Source organism: Mobula hypostoma, chromosome 10 (assembly GCF_963921235.1).
Source record: "Mobula hypostoma chromosome 10, sMobHyp1.1, whole genome shotgun sequence".
NCBI classification, from domain to species: domain Eukaryota; kingdom Metazoa; phylum Chordata; class Chondrichthyes; order Myliobatiformes; family Myliobatidae; genus Mobula; species Mobula hypostoma.
Window position 1 is genome coordinate 89,297,120 of NC_086106.1, and position 27,706 is coordinate 89,324,825.

Consider the following 27,706-nt stretch of genomic DNA (forward strand, 5'->3'; position numbering starts at 1 on the left):
TATGTTGACATAATTGCTAGAGGGATTGAATTTAAGAGCAGGGAGGTTATGCTACAACTGTATAGGGTACTGGTGAGGCCGCATCTAGAGTACTGCCTGCAGTTCTGGTCTCCTTACTTGAGGAAGGATATACTGGCTTTGGAGGCGGTGCAGAGGAAATTCACCAGGTTAATTCCAGAGATGAGAGGGTTGGACTACTAGGAAAGATGCCTGCCTCTTTGTTGGTTATGTGGAACAGTCTGTGCTCCAAACCTATTCTGGTACTGCTCCCCAACTTTTCCTTCAGTACATTGACGACTACATTGGTGCTGCTTCCTGCACCCATGCTGAGCTTGTCAATTTCATCGGCTTTACTTCAAACTTCCACCCAGCCCTCAAATTCACTTGGTCTATCTCGGACACTTCTATCCCCTTTCTCGATCTCTCGATCTCCATCTCTGAAGACACACTGTCCACTGACATCCTCTACAAGCCCACTGACTCTCATAACTACCTCGACTATACCTCTTCCCACCCTGCCACATGCAAAAATGCCATTCCCTATTCCCAGTTCCTCCGTCTGTGTGTGTAGCGCGTGGCCAAGTGGTTAGGGCGTTGGGCTCATAATCTGAAGGTTGTGTGTTCGAGTATCGGCCAAGGCAGACGTGATGTGCCTTTAACCAATTTCCCCCGAGATCAATAAAGTATGACTATGACTATCTGCTTCCAGGATGAGGCTCTCTGTTCCAGGACATCTCAAATGTCCTCTTTCTTTAAGGATCATGGTTTCCCTTCTACCGTCATCAATGATGCCCTCACCCGCATCTCCTCCATTTCCCGCACTTTGGCCCTCACCCCATCCTGCCGCCACCACAACAGGGACGGAGTTCCCCTTGTCCTCACCTACCACCCCACCAGCCTCCAGATCCAGCACATTATCCTCTGCAGCTTCCGCCACCTTCAGTAGGACCCCACCACTAAGCACATCTTTCCCTCTCCACCCCTCTCCGCTTTCCGCAGGGATCGGTCCCTCTGCGACTCCCTTATCCACACGTCCCTCCCCACAGATCTCCCACCCGGCCCTTATCCCTGTAAGCGTAAGTGCTACACCTGTCCCTACACCTCCTCTCTTGCCACCATGCAGGGCCCTAAACAGTCCTTCCAGGTGAGGCAACACTTCACTTCTGAGTCTGTTGGGGTCATCTATTGCATCTGGTGCTCCCGGTGCGGCCTCCTCTACATCGGTGAAACCCGACGCAGATTGGGGGACCGCTTCGTCGAGCACCTCCGCTCCGTCCGCCACAACAGACAGGATTTCCTAGTAGCCAGCCACTTCAACTCTGCTTCCCATTCCCATTCAGATATGTCCATACATAGCCTCCTCTACTGCCATGATGAGGCTATACTCAGGTTGGAGGAGCAACACCTCATATACCGTCTAGGTAGGCTCCAGCCCCTTGGTATGAACATAGAATTCTTCAACTTCCGGTCATCCCCTCCCCCTCCCTTCCTCTATCTCTGTTTCACTCTGCCCCCTCCCCCAGCTGCCTATCACCTCCTTCATGGTTCCGCCTGCTAGTACCCATTGTGTTTTCCCCTATTCCTCCTTCACCTTTCCTGCCTATCACCTCCCAGCTTCCCCTCCCCCACCTCTTTATCTTTCCCCTTACTGGCTTTTCACCTAGAACCTACCAGCCTTCTCCTTCCCACCCTCCCCCACCTTCTTTATACGGCCTCTGTCCCTTCTCTCTTCAGTCCTGACGAAGGGTTCCGGCCCGAAACGTTGACTCATCATTTCCACGAATGCTGCCTGACCTGCTGAGTTCCTCCAGCATGTTGTGAAGGAAAGATTGAGTCGCCTGGGACTGTACTCGCTGGAATTCAGAAGGATGGGAGGAGATCTTATAGAAACACATAATATTATGAAAGGGATAGATAAGGTAGAGGCAGGAAAATTGTTTCCACTGGTAAGCGAGACTAGAACTTGGGGACATGGTCTCAAGATTCGGGGGAGTAAATTTAAGACAAAGATGAGGAGGGACTGCTTTTCCCAAAGAGTGGTGAATCTGTGGAATTCTCTGCCCAGTGAAGCAGTGGAGGCTACCTCAGTAAATATATTCAAGACAAGGTTGAATAGATTTTTGCATAGTAGGGGAATTAGGGTTATGGAGAAAAGGCAGGTAGGTGGAGATTGAGTCCATGGTCAGATCAACCATGATCTTATTGCATGGTGGAGCAGGCTCGACAGGCCAGATGGCCTACTGCTGCTCCTATTTCATATATTTTTATGTTCTTATGATAAATATTGGCCTGGAGCCCAAGGAGAATTTCCCTCTTTTAAAATTGCACCATGGGTTTTGTTTTTAACATTTACCAGAGGGTACAGAGTGAACATTGGTGTGACTTCCCACTTGAAAGATGGCTTCTGTCATTGTTGTACTTATTTAATGCTGCATAGGATGGTCAACCTAAACTTAGAGTTCAAATCTCTGACACAGGAAGCATCTGTTCTGCTCCCTGCCTCCCTCCATTTCCCTCACCTACTTGAATGCAGAGAGTCCATTAGAGTCAAGGATTCAAACTTCTGCCTGACGCCCACTTTAAAAGTTGATAAATGTACTTTACTGTAAAAAAAAAAATTTTAACTGCATTCATTAGAAAGAAGATAAACTGGTCCGCCTGGAGAAAGCCATCAATCCTCTTCTGGATGATGATGACCAGGTTGCCTTCTCCTTCATATTGGATAACATTGTCACTCAAAAGATGATGGCAGTGGCAGATGTAAGTCAGAATGTTTATTTCTCTTTTGAAAAGAATACATTCAAATTAAACCATGAGTTTTTATGTGTATTGTTAACTATTTACCTTCCCTCTGTCAGTCCTGGCCCTTCCATCATCCTGTTAATAAGAAGTTTGTTCCTGATTATTACAAAGTAATTACAAATCCAATGGACCTTGAAACATTGAGAAAGGTATGAAAATTAAACTGAAAATCTGTTGGAAGTAGCGATGTGAACTTTCAGAGTTGTCTAAATTATTTCGAATGTTCTTGGCATTGCAGAATATTTCCAAACACAAGTATCAGAATCGTGAAGCTTTCCTGCAAGATGTGGAACTTATTTTATCGAACAGCATCAAATATAATGGTAAATATATGACCTGTCTATTGCTGCCTCAGTGCCAGTAATGCAGGTTCAATCCTGACACTGGGTGCTGTTCGTGTGGAGTTTCCCTGAGAGCTTGTGGATTTCTTCAGTTGGGTTTTCACCCACGTTTGAAAAATGCTTGCTTGGCTAGTGTAAATTGCCCCTACCTAGTGTGTAAGTGAGGGGTAGAATCTAGTGGGTGGTTGTTGGGAATGTGGGAGATAATAAAAATTAGTGTTATAATGGGTATTTAGTTAACAATGTTGTAGGGTCTAATTCTGTGATGCTTTTCTCTGTGACTTTATGATAGTAAATTTTTACAATTCTATTTTTACAATGGAAATTTGTACATGAAATTGGACTAAGTGGTAAATAATAAAACTCTACCCATGATAACTGATAGTTCTATGGAAACTTGAGTTTGCTTGTTTGAGCTTGTTCAAAAACCATCAGTAGAGCTTATTACTTCTCTTTTCACTCGTAGGCACAGATAGTCCATACACGAAAACAGGCCAGGAGATTGTGAGTGTCTGCCACCAAACATTGGCCGAGGTAGAAATTTTCAAAAATCCTTCATTTAAATGTTGGGTTCATTTTCACAGCTCATAACTGAGTGGAATAAACATCAGTGAAATAATGAATAGACTGTACAAAAGTCATAACAGTTTTTAAAAAAGCATTAATTCCATGGTTTATGGGTGGAAATTTATTGGTATTCTGTGTTTTTGTTTGTTTTAGATGTTCTCTTTGCAAATTTGAGTCTTGTGATTTCCACTTTATGGGGTTCCAGATTTTTTCCCCCATGCAGTATTCCTAAAAGGCAAAGTTTGGGGATTGGTTTATTATTGTAACATGTACCAAGATACAACAGAAAAACTTTGTTTCCTTTGTCATTCGTAAAGATAATTTCAAAACATCAACAATACAAAGGAAAAATAAGAGAATGCACAATATAGTGACAGAGAAAGTAGACAAAAAGGTGCAAAGTACGGTGTAGATTGTGAGGTCAAGAGTTTTGTAAGAATGTCGTCTTTGAGCTTGATAGTGTGTTTTCAAGCTTTTATATTTTCTGCCCAACTGAGTGGGATAAAAGAGAGAATGTCTGGGGTGTGAGGGACCCGAAGCAGCAGGAAGTGTGGACAAAGTCCTTTGAGGGGAAGCTGGTTTTCATGATGGGCTGGGTGGTGTCTGCAAAGAGACATTTTATTCTTCTAAGTCGATGTTTGATAATCCTTGAAAAATACTTGAAGCAACAAATATTAACAATATTCATAAGTAGGGGGCTCAATTGAAGCTGATCTTTTTATAACTTCATTTATGTATGAATTTTTTACTTTGTTTTGCATACTACAGGATATTTACAATTATTTTGAAATTAAGTTAACTCTCTGTAGTTCTCAAATAGAATTATTTGACAGAAATCTTTTGAGTTTTTCCATATAAAATATTCAGAATTCACAATAATGTCTGATATTGAAATATAAATCACAAAAGAAAGTTCAGAGGAATAAAACACATGCAAGACAACAACATGACAATTTTATACCATATCATTAAGTCTCTTGATTCTGATGTAAAGTTGTAATTAGCAGTTGATGAGAACTCCTCTTAGTTGATGTATCAAATAGATTGCATTTATAAAACCATTACAAGTGGAATGGTTATAGGTGAGGTTAGATCTTTGGTAAATATAGTTGATACAAATTAAATCGATCTCTGATCTTTGCATTTCTCTTTAATTTTTATTTTTCCATTATTTAAAAACAATAGTATGATGAACATTTGACTCAACTGGAAAAAGATATTGCTTCTGCCAAGGAGGCTGCTCTCGATGCTGCAGAGTTTGATGGTCTTGATCCCCTGACCCCAGGGCCTCACACTCCACAGGTCAGTCCTGAAACAAGTCGATGGATATGTAACTCGAGTATGCATGGTATGAAACAATGGTCATAATGTTTCTCTCAACTTTGTTCGTTCACAGTGTGGTATTGTTTTCATGCCAAGGTCAAGATGGGAAATATTTTGCCTGCTTTAGCTTTTCCAGTTGGCTTTTCAGTTGCAAGGTTTTTGTTCTGTTTTTGCAGTTCTACTACTTTTCAGAAAAATTGTGACCTCCACCAAGAATTCTGTAATAGCTTAAGTCCAAGTACTGAAGAAGCCTCATGGTTAGCACAACACTTTACAGTAGAGGTGACCCCGGATCAATTCCCACCACTGCCTGTAAGGAGTTACTACGTTCTCACCATGACTGTGTGGCTTTCCTCTGGGTGCTCTGGTTTTCTCCCACAATCCAAAGACATACCGGTTGGTAGGTTAATTGGTCATTGTAAATTGTCCTGTGATTAGGCTTTGATTAAATTGGGGGTTACTGGACAGTGTGGCTCAAAGGGCCTATTTCGCGCTGCATCTCAATCAATCATTCAATAAATAAATGGATTCTGTCACAATTCTGGTATGATTTGAACCTTTCTGATAATTTTGAGAATAGTTCAAAACCAAGTTACATTTTTAAAAAATGGCAGATTAAACTATTAAAGATCAGCATAATTAAAACTTTCACTGAATCTTCAAGTACTGTCTGTCTGTCTGGGTACCATATCCGATGCGGACTTTGATGAACATGGTTTTCCATGTAGATCTATCCTTTTTTTGGATGTCTTCCATTTCCTCGATGTGTAGTATGCTTTTGATGTACATAAGCCAAGGTCTTCCTCTAGGTTTGCTCCTCTCAATCTTTCCAGAGAGTATGAGTTTTTCTAATTCATCTTTCCACATGATATGTCCTAGGAATCTGAGTTGTCTTTCTCTTATTGTTGGTATGAGTGATAGATCTGCTTGGGCTCTTCTGAGAACTTCTTCATTTGATGTGTGTGTGGTCCATGATATTTTTAACATTCTCCTGTGGAACCATAATTCAGCTGCTTCTAGTCTCTTTTCCATTGCTGGAGAAATGGTCCAGCATTCACTTCCATAAGTCAGGATAGAGTAGATGTAGCACTGCAGTATTCTGTTTTTAGTCCTCAAGTACTACTTAGCTGTTTCTAATTTTTTTAAAAATAATTCTTTAATAAAATGATTTGTTTTATTTAGAAGTATATGATTATAACGGACAGAATCTAAATGCAAACAACAATTTAACTTGAATTACCAACCAAAATACGACAATAAGAAAGTAAGACCCTAAGATATACATAGGAACAGAATTAGGCCGTTTGGCCCATCGGGTCTGCTCTGTCATTTCATCATGTCTGATCCATTTTCCCTCTCAGCTCCAATCAACCACTGCCTTAAATGTAATCAATGACTTGGCCTTCACAGCTGCCTTTAAAAATCAAAATATATTGACTGGCTTATCTTCGTATTGCATCTTTCCCTTATTGAATTTTTAGTTGCCTTTTGATTCTCTAACTTCCCACTAAATTTTACTCAATTATATGCCCTCTCTTTGGCTGTTATGTTGGCTTTGACTTCTGTTGTTAGCCACAGTGGTGTCATCTTGCTTTAGAAAACTACTACTTCTTTGGGATGTATATATCCTGTGTCTTCCGAATTGCTTCCAGAAATTCCAGCCATTGCTGCTCTGCCATCATCCCTGCCAGTGTGCTTTTCCAATCAATTCTGGCCAGCTCCTCTCTCATGCCTCTGTAATTCCCTTTGCTCCACTGTAATAAGCGTACATCTGAAATTAGCTCCTCCCCAAATTTCAGGGTGAATTCTATCATATTATGATCGCTTGTCACTAGCGTTCCTTTACTTTAAGCTCTCTAATGAATTCCGGTTCATTGCACAACACCAAATCCAGAATAGCTGATCAAGATTCAATATTCATTTATTATCAAAGAATATATAAATTATACAACCTTGAGATTTGCTTGCTCACAGGTAGCCACAAAGCAAGAAATCCGAAAGAACCCAATTAAAGAAAAAAAGAATTAAAAAAAAATAAAGACAAACACATGATGTGCAAGAGAAAGAAAATATATATAAAAATCATGCAAACAGTTGAAGCAAACAACAACGTTCTGAACCAAAATTATCCTCCGATACGAATGCCAGAGTAGGTCCAAAGCCTCACTTATCAGGTCATCATATTATTGGGCATAGAGCACAGCAGCCGGGACAGTCTTCATAGCCTCAGCACCATGGAGAGAGCAAGTAAAATTGGCTCTCATCTCAATCAACAACCTATCTTTTCAGTCTATCTGGGCTGGTGTTTGAGACGACCCAATGATGGGACAGCAAGAGACTCCGAGCCCTGGAGAATGGAGTGAAGATCACGGAGAGCAAGTGAAATCGACTCACCTCCAATCTGGGCTAGCGTTTATATTGTCTAATCAATGCACTGTACCTTACACTGGGACCCAGCTGCAGCAAAAGCCTTTGGGCCTCGACCACACCGTCCAGTGACTCGTTCCAGGCCCAGCCCGAAGCCACTCTCAAGCTCTTCAGATCAACTCAGCGCCCAGAGCGATGCAACCTCACACCTGGGCCAGTTGAACAGGCATAGAAACTTCTCTGCTCGGACCCCGACTTCTTTCAGCATCCAGAGCAATCCAACCTCACACCTGGGTCAGTTGAACAGGCATAGGAAATTCTTTGCTTGGACCCCGACTTCTTTTGGCACCCAGAGCAATGCAACCTCGCACCTGGGCTAGCTGAATGAACCACAGATCTTCTCTGCCTGGGCCCCAACTTATTTTGGCGCCCAGAGTGATGCAACCTCGCACCTGGGCCAGGTGTACAGGTATCGGAACTCCATCTGCAATGATTCTGCAACACCCCATAAACTCACCTCGTCATCACTTGCCCCTTCAGTTTGCGGTGATAATTTAACACAATTTACCACAGAAAATATATTTTTAGTGATGTTTTTGGTCAGATCTCCTCATGGGCTCAATCATGAGCTGCTCCAAAAAGCCATCTCATAGGCTGTCTCCATGTTCTTGCTCTTAGGATCCAGCACCAACCTGATTTTCACAATCTATCTGCATACTGAAATCCCCCATGACTATTGTAACATTGTTCATTTGGCGTGTGTTTTCTACCTCTCATGATAATTTGTAGACCACATCTTTATTGTTGTTTGTGGGTCTGTATATAAGTCCCATTAGGGTCTTTTTAACCTTGCAGTTCCTTAGCTCTACCCACAAAATTCTACACCTTCTGATCCTGTGTCACATCTTTCTAACAATGTGACTTCATTTTTTACCAACAGAGCAATGCCACCCACTCTGTCGACCTGCCTGACCTTTCGATACAATATGTATCCTTGGACATTAAGCTCTCAGCTTATTCTTCTTACAGTCATGATCCTGTGAAGCATGTACATCATACATGCCAATCTGTAACTATGCTACAAGTTCATCTACCTTATTCCATATACTGCATGCATTCAAGTATAACACCTTCAGCCCTGTATTCACCGATTTTGATTTTGTCCGTCTTTGACATTGCAACTCATCCTGTTGACGGCAGTTTTGCACTATCATCTGCCTCTCCTTGCTAGCAGTCTCACTGCATAATGCCTCTGTTTGTGAACCAACTACGCTATCCTCAGCATTATCACTCTGGTTCCCATCCCCCTGCCAAACTAGTTTAAACTCTCCCAAACAACTCAAGCAAACCTGCCCTTAAGGATATACCTGTCCCTTTTATCCGGGTCATACCTTCTCCAGAAGAGATCCCAGTGATCCAAACCCTGCCCCTGTGCACCAGTTTGTCAGTCAGGTATTCATCTGTCAAGTCATCCTGTTTTTGCCCTCCCCGGCACGTGGCACAGGCAGCAATCCAGAGATTACTACCTCGAATGTCCTGTTTTTTTCAGCTTTCTACTTAGCTCTCTACAAGACCATAAGATGTAGGAGCAGAAGTAGGCCATTCGGCCCATCAAGTCTGCTCTGCCATTCAATCATGGGCTGATCCAATTCTTCCAGTCATCCTCACTCCCCTGCCTTCTCCCCATACCCTTTGATTCCCTGGCTAATCGAGAACCTATCTATCTCTGCCTTAAATGCACTCAATGACTTGGTGTCCACAGCCACTCGTGGCAACAAATTCCAAGATTTACCACCCTCTGACTAAAGTAATTTCTCTGCATCTCTGTTCTAAATGGACATCCTTCAATCCTGAAGTCGTGCCCTCTTGTCCTAGACTCCCCTACCATGGGAAGTAACTTTGCCATATCTAATCTGTTAATGCCTTTGAACATCTGGAATGTTTCTATGAGATCCCCCCCTCATTCTCCAGAACTCCAGGGAATACAGCCCAAGAACTGGTAGAGGTTCCTCATACAGTAACCCTTTCATTCCTGGAATCATTCTCGTGAATCTCTCTTCAGGACCTCCTCACATTGGTGCCAATATGTACCAAGACTTCTGGCTGCTCACCCTCCCCATTTAGAATACCGTAGGCCCAATCCGAGACATCCCTGACCTTGGCACCTGGGAAGCTACATACCATCTTGGTGTGCCTATTGTGCCCACCGAATCTTGCCACTGTTCCTCTGACGATTGAATCTCCTGTCAGCACCACAGTCCTCTTCACCTCTTCTCTTCTGAGCCACAGTACCAGAGACCTGGTCACTGCAGCTCCAATGTTAACCAATGCCAAGTACAGATAAAGTACCAAAATTAACCAATGAGAAGTATAGATAGAGTGCATTCAATTACATTTCTGTGTCTTAAGTTGAAAAAACATAATAGATATTTCTAATGCAGACTCTTTAAGTATTTACAGCATTGCCTTGAAAGAAAATTAATGAGGCTGGATTTAGAAATTCTTAAAGGCGGGATTTTAATCTGTTGTTTATAACTCAAAACTGATAATTTTTTGCAAACTTTTATATTTCCTTCTTCAAAGCTACTGCACAGAGTTTTGATAAATCTCTAAGTTTTGAATGATGATAAATTAAGAATTTGCTCATTAAATCCTAAAAAAGAGATATTATTCAGAACTAACAAAGTTATTAACAAAAATCCACCATCCTAACCCTGTCAGGGCAATTTGTACATATCTACTATATAGCAGTGGTCACTGGAGAGAAATTGTAAGGGTTTCTTCATTAAAATAATCTCTTCATCCAAAGAAATTTAACTTCCTTTGCATTGACTTGAGACTTCCCTATCAGTATTTCAAGTTTCACATAATATGTTTATTTTGTAGGGACACTGCCGTGAGGGTAGGGCAAGGACAGGTGAGGAGGAATCTGATGTGGATGTTGAAGGTTTTGAGGAAGACGATGATGGCAAACCAAAAACACCTGCACCAGCAAGTGACTTTTACCATCCTTTGCATGTAATATTTCATTATAACTGTGAATGTTTCATCTGACATTGTATTACATTTTGTATATTTCTCACTTAACCGTAAATATTTTCTGCCTGTAATAGGAAGTAACTGAGGGAGTATGTGAAATGGAAGATGAGGATGAGATTTCTGTACCACAGCGTCAGGCAAGTGTATTATATGAAGATTTACTGATGTCCGACGGAGAAGATGAGGATCATAGTGAAGAGGAAGAAGGTGACAATCCATTCTCCTGTAAGTCAGTTTATTCCTTGCTCTTCTTTACTGTATTGACAATTAAAACTTTTAGCCATTTGGGGAGTACAGAGACACAGATAGTGGAGCTGCTGAGCTACAACTCCAGCAGCCTAGTTTCAATCCAGACATTCAGCATTGCCTGCATAGAGTTTTGATATTCTCTCTATGTCTGTGTGGATGTTGCACTTTTGTCCCACATTCCAAGAACTTTCAGACTGGGAGATTAATTCCCGACTGTAGATTGTCCCTAGTGTGTAGGTGAGTGGTGGAATTTAGGAGTTAAAGGGAATGTAATACAATTGTATAAATGGATGTTTGATGCTTGGTACAAATTCTGGGCTGAAGGGACGATTTCCCTGCTGTAAGATGCTATAACTTTGATTTTATAATAACAAATATGGCCACACATGAAAATAGATAATTAGCGCCATATTTAAATATCAGTTCTGGCCACTAATATCAGACCACTATCGCAATGTACTGGATCACTGGCTCACTGAACTTGAGTTTTGAAAGGTCATCAACCAGTCCTGGGCTCTCTAAAGATCTTCTCTTCTAATTAGCCAATTAGTTAATTGAAGTAAATTATACTTTCCACAGGTTTCTACATCTTGCCTGCAATTCTCCACAATTAATTTTCTTGATCAAAAAAAGTCCCTGGTTCCATCGAGTCAGAGCCTTCTTGAGAGCATTTTTAGTCTGTCTGTCTTAGAGCATAGTACCTGGAACAGTACAGCACAGAAACAGACCTTTCGGCCCACAAAGTTGTGCTGAACCAAATAAATTAATAATCAAATGGCCAACTCTCTGCTTTGTCTACACAATGTCCACATCCTTCCTTGGTCCTCTCATTCATGAGCCTATTTAATCGCCTCTTAAAAGTCTACTGTGTCTGCCTCTACCACCAGCCCAGGTAGCGCATTCCAGACACCTACCATTTTCCGTGTATTTAAAAAAAATCCTTACCCTCACATCTACTTTAAAGTTACTCCCTCTCACTATAACTGTTTGTCCACTCTATTGATGCCTCTCATAATCTTATAAACCTCTATCAGATCTCCCCTCAGCCTCCTCCGCTCCAGAGAAAACAACCCAAGTTTGTCCAACCTCTCATTATAGCACATGCTCTGTAATCCAGGCAGCCTTCTGGAAAACTTCTTCTGCACCCTCTCCAAAGCCTCAACATCCTTCCTATAACGAGGTGACAAGAACTGTAAGTAATATTCCAGATGCAGCCTAACCAGAGTTTTATAAAGCTACAACATAATTTCCTGAATTTTGCACTCTGTGCCTCAACTAACGAAGGCAAGCATGCCATATACCTACTTAACCCTCGTATCAAATGTGTAGCTACTTTCAGGGAGCTATGCTCTCGGATCCCAAGATCCCTCCACTCCTCAACACCGCTCAGGTTCTTGCCTTAAAGCAGTACTGTCTTTTTACATTACACCTACCAAGGTACCTCACTTGATATTTTGCTGGGTTAAACTCCATCTGCCATTTCTCTGCCTATATCTGCATCTGATCTATATCCCGCTGCATTCTTTGCCAGTTATCTACGCTATCAACAACACCATCAATCTTCATATCATCTGCAAACTTACTAACCCACCCATCTAAATGTAACCCTCTCACCAGGGCTCATATACAAACTTGGCTCATTAGCTAACTCTGCTAACAGCCATGTGACATAGTGATGAGAAGAAGACCATAAACAATATACGTCTAGGGTTAGTATGATTTGGGGTGCAACCAAACAGGAAGTTTGGGATGTTCCGATTAAGGAGCATTGATTGTAGCAAATGCTGTATAAATACTGCTCTCACACAATTATTGGTTGTCAAGAAATGACAGAACATACACCAGTATAAAATTATAAAGAAAATATGTTTACCAATTTTTCAACTTTATATCAAGCAGTTAAATAGGGAACAAAAGATAAAAGGGCCCAGTTAAACCAGTCTAAATGTACACATAAACAATTGGAGCTCATTTCTGTAGAAGCTGGGTGAATCGCGTTATTTATGGCACTGAATCCCCATCACCAGTCGCAGAACCTCCCTTCTTGGAATCCTTTGTCTCGCAAAGCACTCCTTGCATTAGGGATGGGACCCTCCAAGTGTCTTCCCTGGTACTCTTCGCTCTGCACCTCCCACCAAAAGACCCCATACTGACTACTGTCCTCCCAAAAACTCTTCCTGCCCAGCTCTCTAGAACCTTCTCTCGCATCCCACTGGGTAGAAAGTTACAACATGTACCCAGATCATAGTCATAGTCATATTTTATTGATCCTGGGGAAAATTGGTTTTCGTTACAGTTGCACCATAAATAATAAATAGTAATAGAACCATAAATAATTAAATAGTAATATGTAAATTATGCCAGGAAATAAGTCCAGGACCAGCCTATTGGTTCAGGGTGTCTGATCCTCCAAGGGAGGAGTTGTAAAGTTTGATGGCCACAGGCAGGAATGACTTCCTATGATGCTCTGTGTTGCATCTCAGTGGAATGAGTCTCTGGCTGAATGAACTCCTGTGCCCACCCAGTACATTATGTATTGGATGGGAGACATTGTCCAAGATGGTATGCAACTTGGACAGCATCCTCGTTTCAGACACCACCGTCAGAGAGTCCAGTTCCATCCCCACAACATCACTGGCCTTACGAATGAGTTTGTTGATTCTGTTCGTGTCTGCTACCCTCAGCCTGCTGCCCCAGCACACAACAGCAAACATGATAGCACTGGCCACCACAGACTCGTAGAACATCTTCAGCCTCGTCCGGCAGGTGTTAAAGGACCTCAGTCTCCTCAGGAAATAGAGACGGCTCTGACCCTTCTTGTAGACAGCCTCACCAGTCCAGTTTATTGTCAATTTGTATCCCCAGGTATTTGTAATCCTCCACCAAGTCCACACTCACCCCCTGGATGGAAACAGGGGTCACCGGTAACTTGGGTCACCGGTAACTTAGCTCTCCTCAGGTCTACCACCAGCTCCTTCGTCTTTTTCACATTAAGCTGCAGATAATTCTGCTCACACCATGTGACAAAGTTTCCTACCGTAGCCCTGTACTCAGCCTCATCTCCCTTGCTGATGCATCCAACTATGGCAGAGTCATCCTAAAACTTCTGAAGATGACAAGACTCTGTGCAGTAGTTGAAGTCCAAGGTGTAAATGGTGAAGAGAAAGGGAGACAAGACAGTCCCCTGTGGAGCCCCAGTGCTGCTGATCACCCTGTCGGACACACAGTGTTGTAAGCACACGTACTGTGGTCTGCCAGTCAGGTAATCAAGAATCCATGATACCAGGGAAGCATCCACCTGCATCGCTGTCAGCTTCTCCCCCAGCAGAGTAGGGTGGATGGTGTTGAACGCACTGGAGAAGTCAAAAAACATGACCCTCACAGTGCTTGCTGGCTTGTCCAGGTGGGCGTTCAGTAAGTAGACGATGGCATCCTCAACTCCTAGTTGGGGCTGGTAGGCGAACTGGAGGGGATCTAAGTGTGGCCTGACCATAGGCCGGAGCAGCTCCAGAACAAGTGTCTCCAGGGCCTTCATGATGTGGGAGGTCAATGCCACCGGTCTATAGTCATTGAGGCCGCTGGGGCGCGGCGTCTTAGACGCAGGGACGAGGCAGGACGTCTTCCACAATACAGGAACCCTCCGGAGCCTCAGGCTCAGGTTGAATACATGGCGAAGTACTCCACATAGCTGAGGGGCACAGGCTTTGAGCACCCTGGTACTGACACCATCCGGTCCTGTAGCCTTGCTTGGGTTAAGACGTTTCTGCTGTCTTCTCACCTGTTCAGCTGTGAAGCCCACCGTGGTGGTTTCGTGTGGGGAACGGGTATAGTCATGAGAGCAGGGTGGGAGACTGTGAGGAGGGGTAGGAAGGGAGAGTGGAATATGTGTTGGTTGGGGGCCGACATCAGATGGCTCATGTGGGGGATGGGCAGGGGCCACAATGTCAAATCTGTTAAAGAACAGGTTAAGTTCATTGGCCCTGTCCACACTGCCTTCTGCTCCTCTGTTGCTAGTTTGCCGGAACCCAGTGATGGTCCTCATCCCCCTCCAGACCTCTCTCATGTTGTTCTGCTGGAGTTTCCAGTCAAGCTTCCTCCTGTACCTGTCTTTAGCCTCCCTGATCCTGGCTTTCAGGTCCCTCTGTATTGCCCTCAGCTCCTCCCTATTTCCATCTCTAAACGCCCTCTTTTTAGTGTTCAGGATGTCCTTAATGTCCTTTGTTGCCCATGGCTTGTTATTTGAATAACAAAGGATAGTTCTTGTCGGAACATTGCAGTCCACACAGAAGTTGATGTAATCAGTGATGCACTCTGTGAGCCCATCAGTATCCTCTCCATGTGGCTCACAGAGTGCCTGCCAGTCTGTCACCTCAAAACAACCCTGGAGCGCCTCATTAGCCTCCTCCGACTATTTTCTCACTGTCCTCGAGGTTGCAGGTTTACTCTTCGCCAGAGGCACGTAGCAGGGTTTTAGATACACCAGGTTGTGATCTAACCTTCCCAGTGGGGGGAGGGGAGAGGAGCTGTATGCATCCTTAACGTTAACGTACATCAAATCCAGGGTCCTCTCCCCTCTGGTTGTACAGCTCACATACTGCATGAAGTTGGGCAGTGTTCTAGCCATGGTAACCTGGTTGAAGTCACCCGAGATGGTAGTGAGGGCACTCGGGTGCTGGGTTTGTAATCTGGCTATGACGGTGTAAATGATGTTACACGCTGACCTGGGGTTGGCGATAATCAGGATAATCCTGATTGGCTGACACAACATTCCTAAATTGGGCAACATGGCTCCTTACCTTTAGCCGAAGCCAAAACACTCTTACTAGCAGGACACACTACTTCACAGAAAACTGCTAAAATAAAAATACCTCACAGCATAGCAGTAGAAGTCTCACCCAGGGCATTACATACATTTTTATCCAGGTCATTTATATTCATCTCAGAAAGTAGAGGTCTCAGTAAAGATCCCTGCCGGAATACTACAATCGCAAACCTCCAGCTAGAATAAGTCTCTTCGACCACTACCATCCGTCTTCTATGGGCGTCAGTTCTGAATCCAAATGTCTAATTCACCATTGATCCCTTGCATATTCAAGTTTAAATTCAGTTTATTGTCATTCAGCTGTACACATGTATACCACCAAATTAAGCAATATTTCTCTGGACCAAGGTACACAACACAGTACATACAACTCACACACTTAAAATAATATTACCATAAATAAATTAACAAATAATAAGGTGCATCTATCATACAATTTAAAAAGTAAACAGTTTAGCACTCGTGGTGTTTCATATGTGATGAGACCTGGGTGGTGGCAGGGAGTTCAGTAGTCTTATGGCCGGGGAAGAAGCTGTTTCTCATCCTAACTATTCTTGTCTCAATGCTGTAGGACCTCCTGCCTAATAGTAGGGAGTCAGATAGATTGTTGGACTGATGGAAGGGATCATTGACAATGCTAAGCGCCCTGTACACACACAAAACTCCTGATAAGTATCTTGATGGGTTGTACAGAGACCCGATGATCCTCTCAGCAGTCCTCGCAGTCTTTTGTAGGGACTTGCCGTCCATCAAATGCTTGGCAATTTCCATACCAGATGGTGATGCAGCTAGCCAGAACACTCTTAATGGTACTCCTATAAAAATTGGTTAAAGTGGGAGGGGAGAGTGGCGAGTTTCACTCACCTCAATCTCCTCAGAAAGTGGAGATGCTGCCATGCTTTCTTGACTAAAGAGGTGGTGTTGAGTTGCCAGGAGAGAAGCATAATCTGATTAAACAGTCAGCATGGCTTTATGAGGTGCAGGTCATGCCTTATGAGCCTGATTGAATTCTCTGAAGATGTGACAAGGTACATTGATGAAGGTAGAGCACTGGTTGTGGTGGGGAGTGCTAGTGCTCAACAGGATGAAATTAGAGGTGTTTCTGCCAACACGGACTATAGCCTTTTTGTCAAGAGATCCCGGATCCAATTTCAGATAGAGGTGTTGAGACCTAATAAGGACAGTTTACCTACCAGCTCTGAGGGATGATCATATTTAATGCTGAGCAGAAGTTAATCAACAGCATCCTGGCATACGAGGCACCATTTTCCAGATGGGACATGGTGGAGTGGAGTTAAGAGGCTATGGCATCATCGGTGGACTCATTTAGGGTCCAGTGTAGTAGGAACGCGGTATTTAATGTGATCCATAACCAGCCACTCAAAGCACTTTATTGTTGAGGTCAGTGCCACTGGATGGTAGTTGTTGAGACAGGTTACTGTCGCCCTTTGGGCTTCAGGTTGATGGTGGCAGCCTTGAAGCTTGACGGTACAGTGGACTGTGCCAGAGAGATGTTGAAAAGCTCTGTTAGAACCACAGTTAACTGGGCTGCTTAACCCTCAGCGCGTGATCAGCTTTACTTGGGTTGACCCTGGCTCGGGCCTTCCCCAGACAGCTGCAGCCAGTCAGAGTGCCTGCTCCTTGGGGGTGGGGAGGCTGGCCTTCCTTACTGGCGCATTGTCCTATGTTTCAAACCAAGCGCAAAAGGCATTCACCCTATCAGGAAGAGATGCGTTACTATTGTTAATGCTCAGGGTGGACTTGCACTCAGCTATGGACTGAATGCCTTGTCACATGCACCTCATATCTCTGGTGTCACAGAAATGGCTGTATATTCTCGGAGAATAATCCTGTTTGCCTTTATAATTGCATCCACAGTTCTACCTTCATCAACCACCCTTGTCAACTTGTGAAGAAATTTTATGAAATTAGTAAGACACGACTTGCCCTGCACAAACCCATGCTGGTCCTCCTTAATTAGCCCATGATTTTCTAAATGCTCATAAATCCTATCCTTAAAAAACTTCAATAACTTCCCTACCACTAATGTGAGACTCACCTGCCGATAGTTTCCAGGATTATCCCTGGTTCCCTTCCTGAATAATGGAACACCATTAGCTGCTTGCCAGTCCTTTGGGACCTCACCTGTAGCAAGAGAGGACACAAAGATAAAGTAGAATCAGTTCAGAGTTGAGTATAGCTATCCATGCTGGATGGTTGTTCCTACACCTGGACAACCATGCTCCGTTGCAGGAGTGAGAAGAGAGTATAGCCTAGATGGTGGGGTTCCTTGATGATGGATGCTGCTTTTTTGTGGCAGCGCTTCATGTAAATGTGCTCAATGTTGGGGAGGGCTTTGCCTATGATGGAACTGCACCATATCCACAACTTACTTTTGTGTAGACATTTCTGTACCTGGCTATTGGTGTTTTCATAGCAGGCCATGATGCAACTAACCAGGATACTTTCTACTGTGATTCTGTAGAAGTTTGTCAGAGTCTCAGCTGACATGCATGTATGTGCTAGTCCCAGGAGGGATCCAATGATAGTGCCAAGGAATTTGAAGCTACTGACCCTCTCCTCCGATCCTCTAATGTTGACTGGCACATAGACCTCCAGCTTCGTCCCCCTGTGGTTGATAATCTACTGTTTTGTTTTGCTGGGCTTTGATGTTGTTGTGGCACCATTCTACCTTTTATATCCGATTCATCCCCACCTTTGATTCAGCCAACAGCAGAGGTGTCATCAGCATGCTGTCCTTCAATAGTCAGATTAGACAGAGCATTAAGTTTAGGAATATGGACATTGTTGCAGTTATTTCAGTTGTTGCTGAGACTGCGCTTGAAGCTTTGTGTGCAGTTTTGGCCACACAGTTTTAGGAAAGATGGTGTCAAGCTGAAGATAGTGCAGAAGAGATTTATGAAGATTCTATATGGACTAGAGGGTCTGAGTAATAGGGAGAGGTTGGTCATACTGTATCTATATTCCTTGGAGGATAAGAGACTGAGGTGTGACATCATAGAAATTAATAAAACAAGGAGCGATGTGGATAAGGTGGACGGACATAGTCTTTTACCCATGGTTTGGGAGTCCAAATCCAGAGGGCAGAGGTACAGGATAGGAGGGGACTGGTTGAAAAATGAACTGAGAAATAACTTCTTTACGCAGATGGTAGTGAGTACCTGGAATGAGCTGCCAGAGGAAGTGGTTGAGGCGGATACAATTGCAACATTTAAGAAGCACTTGCATGGTGGTGCTTGAAGGGTTATATGCCAAATACAGGCTGTTGGAACTAGCAGGGAGAGTGCTGTGATCATCATGGATAGGTTGGGCCAAAGGACCTATTTCCATGCTGTGTTATTGAATAGCGCTATAATGCACCTGACTTGACTGATCCCCATACCTAATTTGTAAGTTCATTGTAGCTTTCATACCCTTATGATGGTGCTTATTTAAATTTAAAACTCTAGTCTGAGACCCATTCTTCTCTTCCCCAAAATGAATGTAAAATTCAGTCATATAATCATTGCCTCCGAGAGGTACTTTTGCTATGAGGATTTAGTTATCCAGTATAGCTCGGTCTCTGGGTGGTTCCAGAATATGCTGTTCTAAGAATCAGTTCTGTACTCTGTAAACAATACTCTATTTACTCCTTACATGGGCTACCCTTGTGTGTCTATTTTCTTTTTGGTCTTTCTGTAGATTAAAATTCCTCTTTATTATAGCTTAATTTATTGACTTCCCCTTTTATTTCTTCCTTTACAATCTGTTCTACATTATGGTTACCATTCCAGAAGTGATTTTTTTTGTGTATTTCTGAAGAATTGAAAATTGTAAATGTATGATGTTTTAGAATGGAGGTACAAACTGAGAAATCCCTTAAATCCCTTTTCTATTTTGTCCCTACCATTTATTTAGCTGCAATTTAATTCCTTTCACATCTGTCAAATCCACATCCATCTACACTCGGTTAGTAGACCACTAACCTACAAACCAACTTGCTTTTGGAATTCTGTGGTTTAATTTATAAAGCAAGGCAGTTGTCTCAATTGCCTTTACTCTATTCTTTGTCAGAGCTACCTCAACCTCTTTACTTTTTTGCCTCTCTCTACGTTAACCATTTTTTTGATAGCTAATTCCTGAGTCTAGTCACTTTTCAACCTTGTCATTATAATGGTTGCCAGATGGTACCCATTAATTTCTACTTGTTCCTTTAATTTATATTCACTGTTGTGTACATTTAAACAAAAACATCAGTTGAATCTTTTTGCCTTTTGCCTCCAGTTCCAAATGCACTCATGTTTATATGCACTGCTCCTTCTTGACAAACTCTGGTCATTAGTACCCAATTTGGTATCCTGTACAAAGACTTCATGTAGTGTGATCAATTCATACGATGCTGAACTGAGCCTTTCCACCAATGAGTGTGTGACAAACCTCAAGAGAGATTGACACAAATCCTGCACTAATTACATTTTATTCTTCCTACATCTATCACAACTACTTCCAAGATTCTATTCCTCGTCTACACTTGAGAAAATTTCTATTTGTCAATTAACCTATGATCCCACGCGTCTTTAGAAGTGGGCGGAAGCTTGACTACCTGAAGAAAACCCAGCGAGGAAAATGTGCAGATTCCACATGGATGGTACTGGAAGTCAGCTGGATTCAGTATTTACGAATTACACCACTGGTCCACACCGCTTTGTCCCCTCTCTTTAACTAACTTCCTCTCACCAGAATCTACCTCCCTCCCTCCCTCTCCTCTGCAAGATTCAGGTGTAAGTCTTGTTCACAGCTATATTTATTTTGTTAGGACTGCTGCTCGTGTCCATGAATTCAAATCAGTTTCTTCACAGGAATTTCACTTCTCAAAGTGAAATACATTATCCCTGCCTCCTGTTTTGGTTTCCTGTAAGGAACTTTCTGTTTTCTTCACATTGATCTCAAAGTTCAAACTTCAAAGTAAATTTATTATCAAAATACATATATATCACCACATACAATCCTGATGTTCACTTTCTCCACGTTTGGTGTTAATTTTGGTTGTCCTCTGTTTTGTAAAGATTTAGATTCTTCCTTGCATGAAAATAATCAACAATTTCAGTAAATTATTTATTTCAGTCATTTATCTGTGTCCTATCAGGAATATAGGAACATGGACTGGTCAGAATACTTAGGACATAGTGTTACCACTGCATCATGTCAACTTATTTTATGGGCAACATGGCAGGTGCACTAGATTTTGCAGATTTTCTATTTGATCAGCAAATTGAATTGCCTTGTATGTTTTATAAATGGAGCTGATCCATGTATCATTATGTCACATGCACTTCAGCTATGGCAGAGTTGTTTCCTGGTGCGATGGGCTTGACTTGAATACTAAAGTATCTTGAAAGATTCAAAGCACATTTATTGTCAAAGAAAGTATAAATTTTACACTTTGAAATTTACAGACAGTCTTTGTTGGTTCAGCAATAAATAACATTGTCCATTTATCAAATTGTTCATTGTTTTACACAGCCATTCAACTTAGTGAGAGTGGCAGTGACTCTGAGGTTGAAACGACTGCTATGCGACCAAAAAAACTTCATCTGATACCAGAGAATACACGTATGGGAATGGAAAATGAGGAGAGCCTAATGTCTTATGAAGGAGATGGTGGTGAGACTTCTCAGATCATGGAAGACAGTAATATAAGGTAAAATTATTTGGAGAGGGTGGGTTAATTACTATTTCAGGTTGCATTTTGCAATAATCTTTAATGATCCTTACCAAGTTTGTTTAGAAATTAGAAAAACCTTTGATTTTACTGTAAAGGAATTTTGTTCCTCTTGCCTTATTCCCTTACCCTCTGCCCCATCCCTAGCACAGTTTTTCCACAAAGATAAGTGGTGTTTTTGAAGTTGCCATGTTTTTGAAATGAAGTATATTACTTGGCAGAATAATATTTCATCATGGATTCAGATAACTGAAGGGGCTATTTCTGTGCTGCAGCACTCTGTGACTCTATGCTTAGATGTTACTTGCTGAACCCACTGGAATTTGCCTATCTCCACAATAGGTCAACAGCAGACATATTCTCAATGGCTCTTCACATGGCCCGAGACCACCTGGATAATACAAACACCTACGTCAGGATGCTGTTCATTGACTATAGCTCAACATTTAACACCATTATTCCCACAATCCTGATTGATCAGTCACAGAACCTGGGCCTCTGTACCTCCCTCTGCAATTAGATCCTCGACTTCCTAACCAGAAGACCATAATCTGTGCGGATAAGTGATAACATATCCTCCTTGCAGATGATCAATACTGGTGCACCTCAGGGGTGTGTGCTTAGCCCACCGCTCTACTCTCTCTACACCCATGACTGTGTGGCTAAACATAGCTCAAATACCATCTATAAATATTTGCTGATGATACCACCATTGTTGGTAGCGTCTCAGCTGGAGATGTGTAGGCGTACAGGAGCAAGATACGCTAACTAGTGGAGTGGTGTCGCAGCATCGCCCTTGTACTTAACGTCAGTTCAGGAAGGGTAAGATGAAGGAACGCATAGACGGATCAGAAGTGGAGAGAGTGCGCAGTTTCAAGTTCCTGAGTGTCAAGATCTCTGGGGACCTAACCTGGTCCTAACGGATCGACGCAGCTATGAAGAAGGCAAGACAGCAACTATACTTCATTAGGAAGTTTAAGAGAGTTGGTATGTTAATAAAAACACTTAAAAGCTTCTATAAATGTACCGTGGAGAGCATTCTGACAGGCTGCATCACTATCTGGTACGGGGTTGGGGGGTCGGTGGCCACTGCACAGGACAGAAAGAAGCTGCAGAAGGTCATAAATTTAGTCGGCTCCATCTTGGTACCCAGGACATCTTAAGGGAGCAGTGTCTCAGAAAGGTAACGTCCATTATTAAGGACCCCCAGCACCCAGGGCATGCCCTTTCCTCAGTGTTACCGTCAGGAAGGAGGTACAGAAGCCTGAAGGCACACACTCAGCCAATCAGGAACAGCTCCTTCCCCTCTGCCATCCGATTCCTAAATGGACATGAACCCCTGAACACTACCTCTCTTTTTTAATACATATTATTTCTGTTTTTGGACATTTTTAAAATCTATTCAATATACGTATATTGTAATTTATTTATTGTTATTTTTCTTTCTAAATTATGTATTGCATTGAACTACTGCTGCTAAGTTAACAAATTTCATATCACATACCAACCTGTTTTGGCTGCAAAGCACATCCTTTTTCTTTTCTAAAACTGTTTGATTTATAATTATGGTTCAACCTGTTGGTTCAACTAAAAAAGTCATTAAGAAGGTAAAGATGGAATACGAAAGTAAGCTAGCCAATAGTAATTAGAGTGGATACCAAAAGTTTCTTCAGATACATAAAGTGTAAAAGAGAGGCAAGAGTAGATATTGGACCGCTGAAAAATGATGCTGGTGATGGGAGCCAACAAAATAGCGGACAAATTGAATAAGTATTTTGCATCAGTCGTCACAGTGGAAGACAAGCACTATGGTGGAAGTTCCTGTCAGGGGTCATGAAGTATGTGAAGTTACCATAACTAGAGAGAAGGTTCTTGGAGAAACTGAAAGGTTTGAAGGTAGATAAGTCACCTGGACCAGATGGTGTACACCCCAGAGTTCTGTCTGAAAGAAGTGGCTGAAGACATTGTGATGGCATTAGTAAAGATTCGTTCAAGAATCACTAGATCCTGGAATGGTTCCAGAAGACTGGAAAATTGCAAATGTCACTTCACTCTTCAAGAAGGGAGAGAAAGTTAGTCTGACTTCAGTGGTTGGGAAGATGTTGGAGTTGATTAATAAGGATGAATTTTTGGGGTACTTGGAGGCACATGATAAAATAGGCTGAAGTCAGCATGGTTTCCTCAAGGGAAAATCTTGCCAGGCAAATCTGTTGGAATTCTTTGAAGAAATAATAAGCAGGATAGACAATGGAGAATCGATTGATGTTGTGTACTTGGATTTTCAGAAGGCCTTTGACAAGGTGCCATGCATGAGGCTGCTTAACAAACTATGAGCCTGTGGTATTACAGGAAAGATTCTAGCATGGATAAGGCAGTGGCTGATTGACAGGAGGCAAAGAGTTGGAATAAAGAGAGCCTTTCTAGTTGGCTGCCAGTGACTAATAGTGTTCCACAGGGGTCTGTGTTGGGACCGACCGATTCTTTTTACATTATATGTCAGTGATTTGGATGATGGAATTGATGGCTTTGTTGCAAAGTTTGCAGATGATATAAAGATAGGTGGAAGGGCAGGAAGTTTTGTAGAAGTAGAGAGGCTACAGAAAGACTTCACAAATTAGGAGAATGGGCAAAGAAAGGGTAGATAGAATACAGTGTCGGAAGGGTATTTTCAAGCACTTTGATAGAAGAAATGAAAGGGTTTACTATTTTCTAAATGGAGAGAAAATACAAAAAATGAGGTGCAAAGGGACTTGGGAGTCCTGAGTTAGTCCTGACGAAGGGTCTCGGCCTGAAACGTCGACTGCACTTCTTCCTAGAGATGCTGCCTGGCCTGCTGCGTTCACCAGCACCTTTGATGTGTGTTGCTTGGGAGTTCTTACACAGGATTCCCTAAAGGTTAATTTGCAGGTTGAGTGAGGTGAGGAGGGCAAATGTAATATTAGCATGCATTTCAAGATGAATAAGTGGAATATAAAACCAAGAATGTAATGTTGAGGCTTATAAAGCACTGGTGAGGCCTCACTTGGAGTATTATGAGCAGGATTGGGGCCCCTTATCTTAGAAAGAATGTACTGAAACTGGAGAGGGTTCAGAGAAGGTTCACGAAAATGATTCCAGGATTGAATGGCTCGTCATATGAAGAGCATTTGATAGTTCTGGGCCTGTATTCACTGAAATTCAGAAGAATGAGGGTGAACATTGAAAGGCCTTGGTAGAGTGGATTTGGAGTGGACATTTCCTATGGTGGGAGAGTCTAAGACCAGATGACACAGCCTCAGAATAGAAGGTGTCCTTTTAGAATGGAGACGAGGACTTTCTTTTACCAGAGAGTGGTGAATCTATGGAATTCTTTGCCACAGGCAGCTGTGGAGGCCAAGTCTTTATGTATATTTAAGGCAGAGGTTGACAGATTCTTGATTGGTCAGGGCATGATGGGATACGGGGAGAAGGCAGGAGATTGGATCAGCCATGGTGAAATGGCGGAGCAGACTCTATGAGTTAAACGGCCTAATTGTGCTCCTATTATCTTACAGTCCTATGGATAATGAATTTAAGTAACACATTTGAAATTTTAATAGAAACTATGGAGTAGAATACAGTGGAATTGATTGTCTCAGAGTTGACTATAATGATTAAAACTGGAACAGATGATTTATCTGCCCTGCTAAGTACCAAAAAGGCTCTTTATGGAAGGATTTGAAAGTGGTAGTAGCAGAGAAGATAAGTAGAGGGATGGGTTGAAATAGCTTTAGAGAATGATAAGCTTTGTAGAGGTAGTTGAGTATTTACCTGCTTTCTTTGGCATTTGCCTTGAAAACAAGTATACTGCACAGTAACACATAGATATTGAAATGTAAGGTGAGTTTTACATATTTCAGAAGTAAGAATGCAGGAAATGTAATCATAGTGCTTTTTGACTAGAAAAATGTATTTATCAAATGACTGCACCTCTAATTTAACTTAAAAGACAGAAGTATGGCCATTATGTAACTTGATTGGGTTACATAATTTCATTCTTGTTTAATCCTAGTTCAACTAAACCAGTTTTCCCTGAAAAATGAATGCAACTTTTATTTTTCTCCAGCTATGAAAGTTACGAAGAAACTGACCTGAAGTCAAATACTCGTGACACAACCTTTAGCAGTGGAGGATGTGATTATGAGTTGTCAGAAGAGGAGGATGATGATGAGCAAAGGCATGGGCCAAGTGTTCTTAATGAGGTTCAACTGAGTGAAGATGAGGAAGACAGTGAAGAATTTCATTCAATTGGAGGGGACAGTGATGTGGACTCGGATATCGAAGGCTGATCATTACATTTTGCTACCTGCTGGCAAGACTAGATGCATCAGCTCCATCCAGTGTTGCTATCGTTGCGACTGAGGCAGACTTCATTGAGTAACGTCAGTAATAACATCACAGATTTCACACTGGATTACTTGAGAAGATACGAGCAGTTATTCACTATATTCCTACAATAAACTTTTACTATGATTAGGAATCTTCTGTAAATTTATGAGGAAATACAAACTCTACTAACAAATTGTGCTTAGTATCAAAACACATGAAACTCTGTATATAAGCTGGTTCCTGGAATATGTACAAAGATTGTATGTAAAAAAAAAACGAGTTTAGGAGTTCTTATTCTCTGTTCATGAGGGAGCCCTAAAGAATGTTTGCTATTAGTGAACATATATCACAGACTTCATTATTACTGCTTTAAAAGCTTGTTTTCAACAGACTTCTCTGGCAGGAAACAATATTTGTATCTAAGAGATGGCAATGTTATGTTTCTGAAGCTACAGCCCTTGATATTGCATCTATTTTAATACTTACTTTAATTTTGGTCTTTTTGTTATTACACTACCCTTTAAAATGAACAACTAAAAACGTGGCCTAGTCCCAAACTGAATACAAAACCTCATGATCTGATGAACATACAGATGGATTGACTTCAACCTATTATGGAAAATTTGAATACTGTCTATCCAGTGTTATGCTAATTCAAAGCTATAGCCAAGAAGGAAATATATAGTAAATGAAAATGGAAAACCAGGGAGATTTAAGAATGAAACTCCAACTGTCCACCCTCCCCACCCTTGATTCAGAATTCAGAGAGCTGTTGGTAATGAAGTAAAAAAGCTTAAGGCCTTAAGTAATTTTAAAGTTAGATTTTTTTTGTTGGAAGGATACCCACATAATGAAAATTTTGTTGAATAGTATCCATTTCTACTTGTCTTGAGTGGTTAGCTAAGAACATTTGTCTTTGGAAAATATGTTGATCTTTCTGTACAAATGTGGTTTTAGATTAATTTCTATTTATCATCATACTATCCCAGTGGCTTGTTGTAAATACTCCCTTCTGCAGTTCTAAACCATACCAAGTCATTGACAACATTTTTTTTTTGTGTTTTTTATTTGGTAGGCTGATTCAGTATTCTGTACTAAACATTCCTGCTCTTGATCTCAGTATTTTAAATTTGGAATTCATTTCCTTGACATCTAGTCAGTGAACCACTGAAACTCTTGTAGGACTCCTGCATAAGAACTAACTTGACCATGATAAATTTGCAGTGAAATATTTTGTGAGCATTTAGTACTGGAATTCTTCTGTGGAACTACCACTTGGTTATGCTTTGCAGTGTGGTTGGTACCCCAGAAACTGTACAAATGGGTCAGTACCCTTGGGTTGGGAAATTTTGGCGTAAAAGGTATCATGATTTGTATTTTACAAGTACGATTAAAGAAAAATATTTATTATTGTTGCATTTTATGATGTACATGTTTCAATTTTGTAAAACCTTGTAAATGGCCACATGCAGTTTTCCATTAAAATATCAGCTTCTGGTACTTAATTTTATTTTCAAATAGAACCTGTGTGCCATGAACATCTCAGGAAAAGTTGTATTCTCAAAGTGGTTGTTGCTTATGTTTTGAATTCAGTTTTCAGAAGCAAGTAACAAACACAATGTCAAAAATCCTTTTTCTGTGTATACAGGTTACTTTCATTTGGGGGAGAGATTTTTTAATTTCATTATTATTCCTCAGACATTACTGTACATATATTTTGAGTTTTCATTGGTTAATAAATTCAATTGAATATTTAACTTCGCTAAATCAATTGTACCACCATTTACTTCCTTACTTTGAAAGTAAATGCTATATATACTCCAGCATTTACAACAGTGTTAGCATTAGTATTTTGTACTGATTTATGGAGAAAGAGGTTTTAAGAATAAAATTGGGTATTCAAGAGTCGGGGGCAGGAGCTGGAAGTCAGAGCATTCTGCGGTCAAAGGCTATCAATCGCCGAAGACAGGTCGGTTTGGCAGGCACTGAGGATGAAGACCAGTCAAGGGCCAAGGTCAGTGGGCCCTGAGGACAAGGGTTGGTGAGCCCACAGGTCAACAGGTCCTGGGGTTGGAGGCCTGTGAAAGTCCAGAAGTCAAAGTCCCATGATCAGAGCAACCTGGATCT

The 27,706-nt window shown here is 41.8% G+C and overlaps 1 protein-coding gene across 3 annotated transcripts in view; it reads left to right on the plus strand.

The window, feature by feature from the left end:
* taf1 (TAF1 RNA polymerase II, TATA box binding protein (TBP)-associated factor) overlaps nucleotides 1-26,997 on the plus strand; it is a 169,994-nt gene extending 142,997 nt beyond the window's left edge. For 2 of the 3 annotated variants that reach the window (XM_063060824.1, XM_063060826.1), the window contains 9 exons: nucleotides 2,638-2,760; nucleotides 2,859-2,951; nucleotides 3,041-3,125; nucleotides 3,610-3,677; nucleotides 4,896-5,012; nucleotides 10,287-10,418; nucleotides 10,514-10,664; nucleotides 21,034-21,211; nucleotides 25,317-26,997. In XM_063060824.1, the coding sequence (XP_062916894.1) occupies nucleotides 2,638-2,760; nucleotides 2,859-2,951; nucleotides 3,041-3,125; nucleotides 3,610-3,677; nucleotides 4,896-5,012; nucleotides 10,287-10,418; nucleotides 10,514-10,664; nucleotides 21,034-21,211; nucleotides 25,317-25,539 (1,170 nt within the window). In that variant the 3' untranslated portion in view covers nucleotides 25,540-26,997. The remainder of the gene's footprint in view (nucleotides 1-2,637; nucleotides 2,761-2,858; nucleotides 2,952-3,040; nucleotides 3,126-3,609; nucleotides 3,678-4,895; nucleotides 5,013-10,286; nucleotides 10,419-10,513; nucleotides 10,665-21,033; nucleotides 21,212-25,316) is intronic. The other variant, XM_063060825.1, reaches the window with a different exon arrangement.
* Nucleotides 26,998-27,706: the final 709 nt, after the last annotated feature.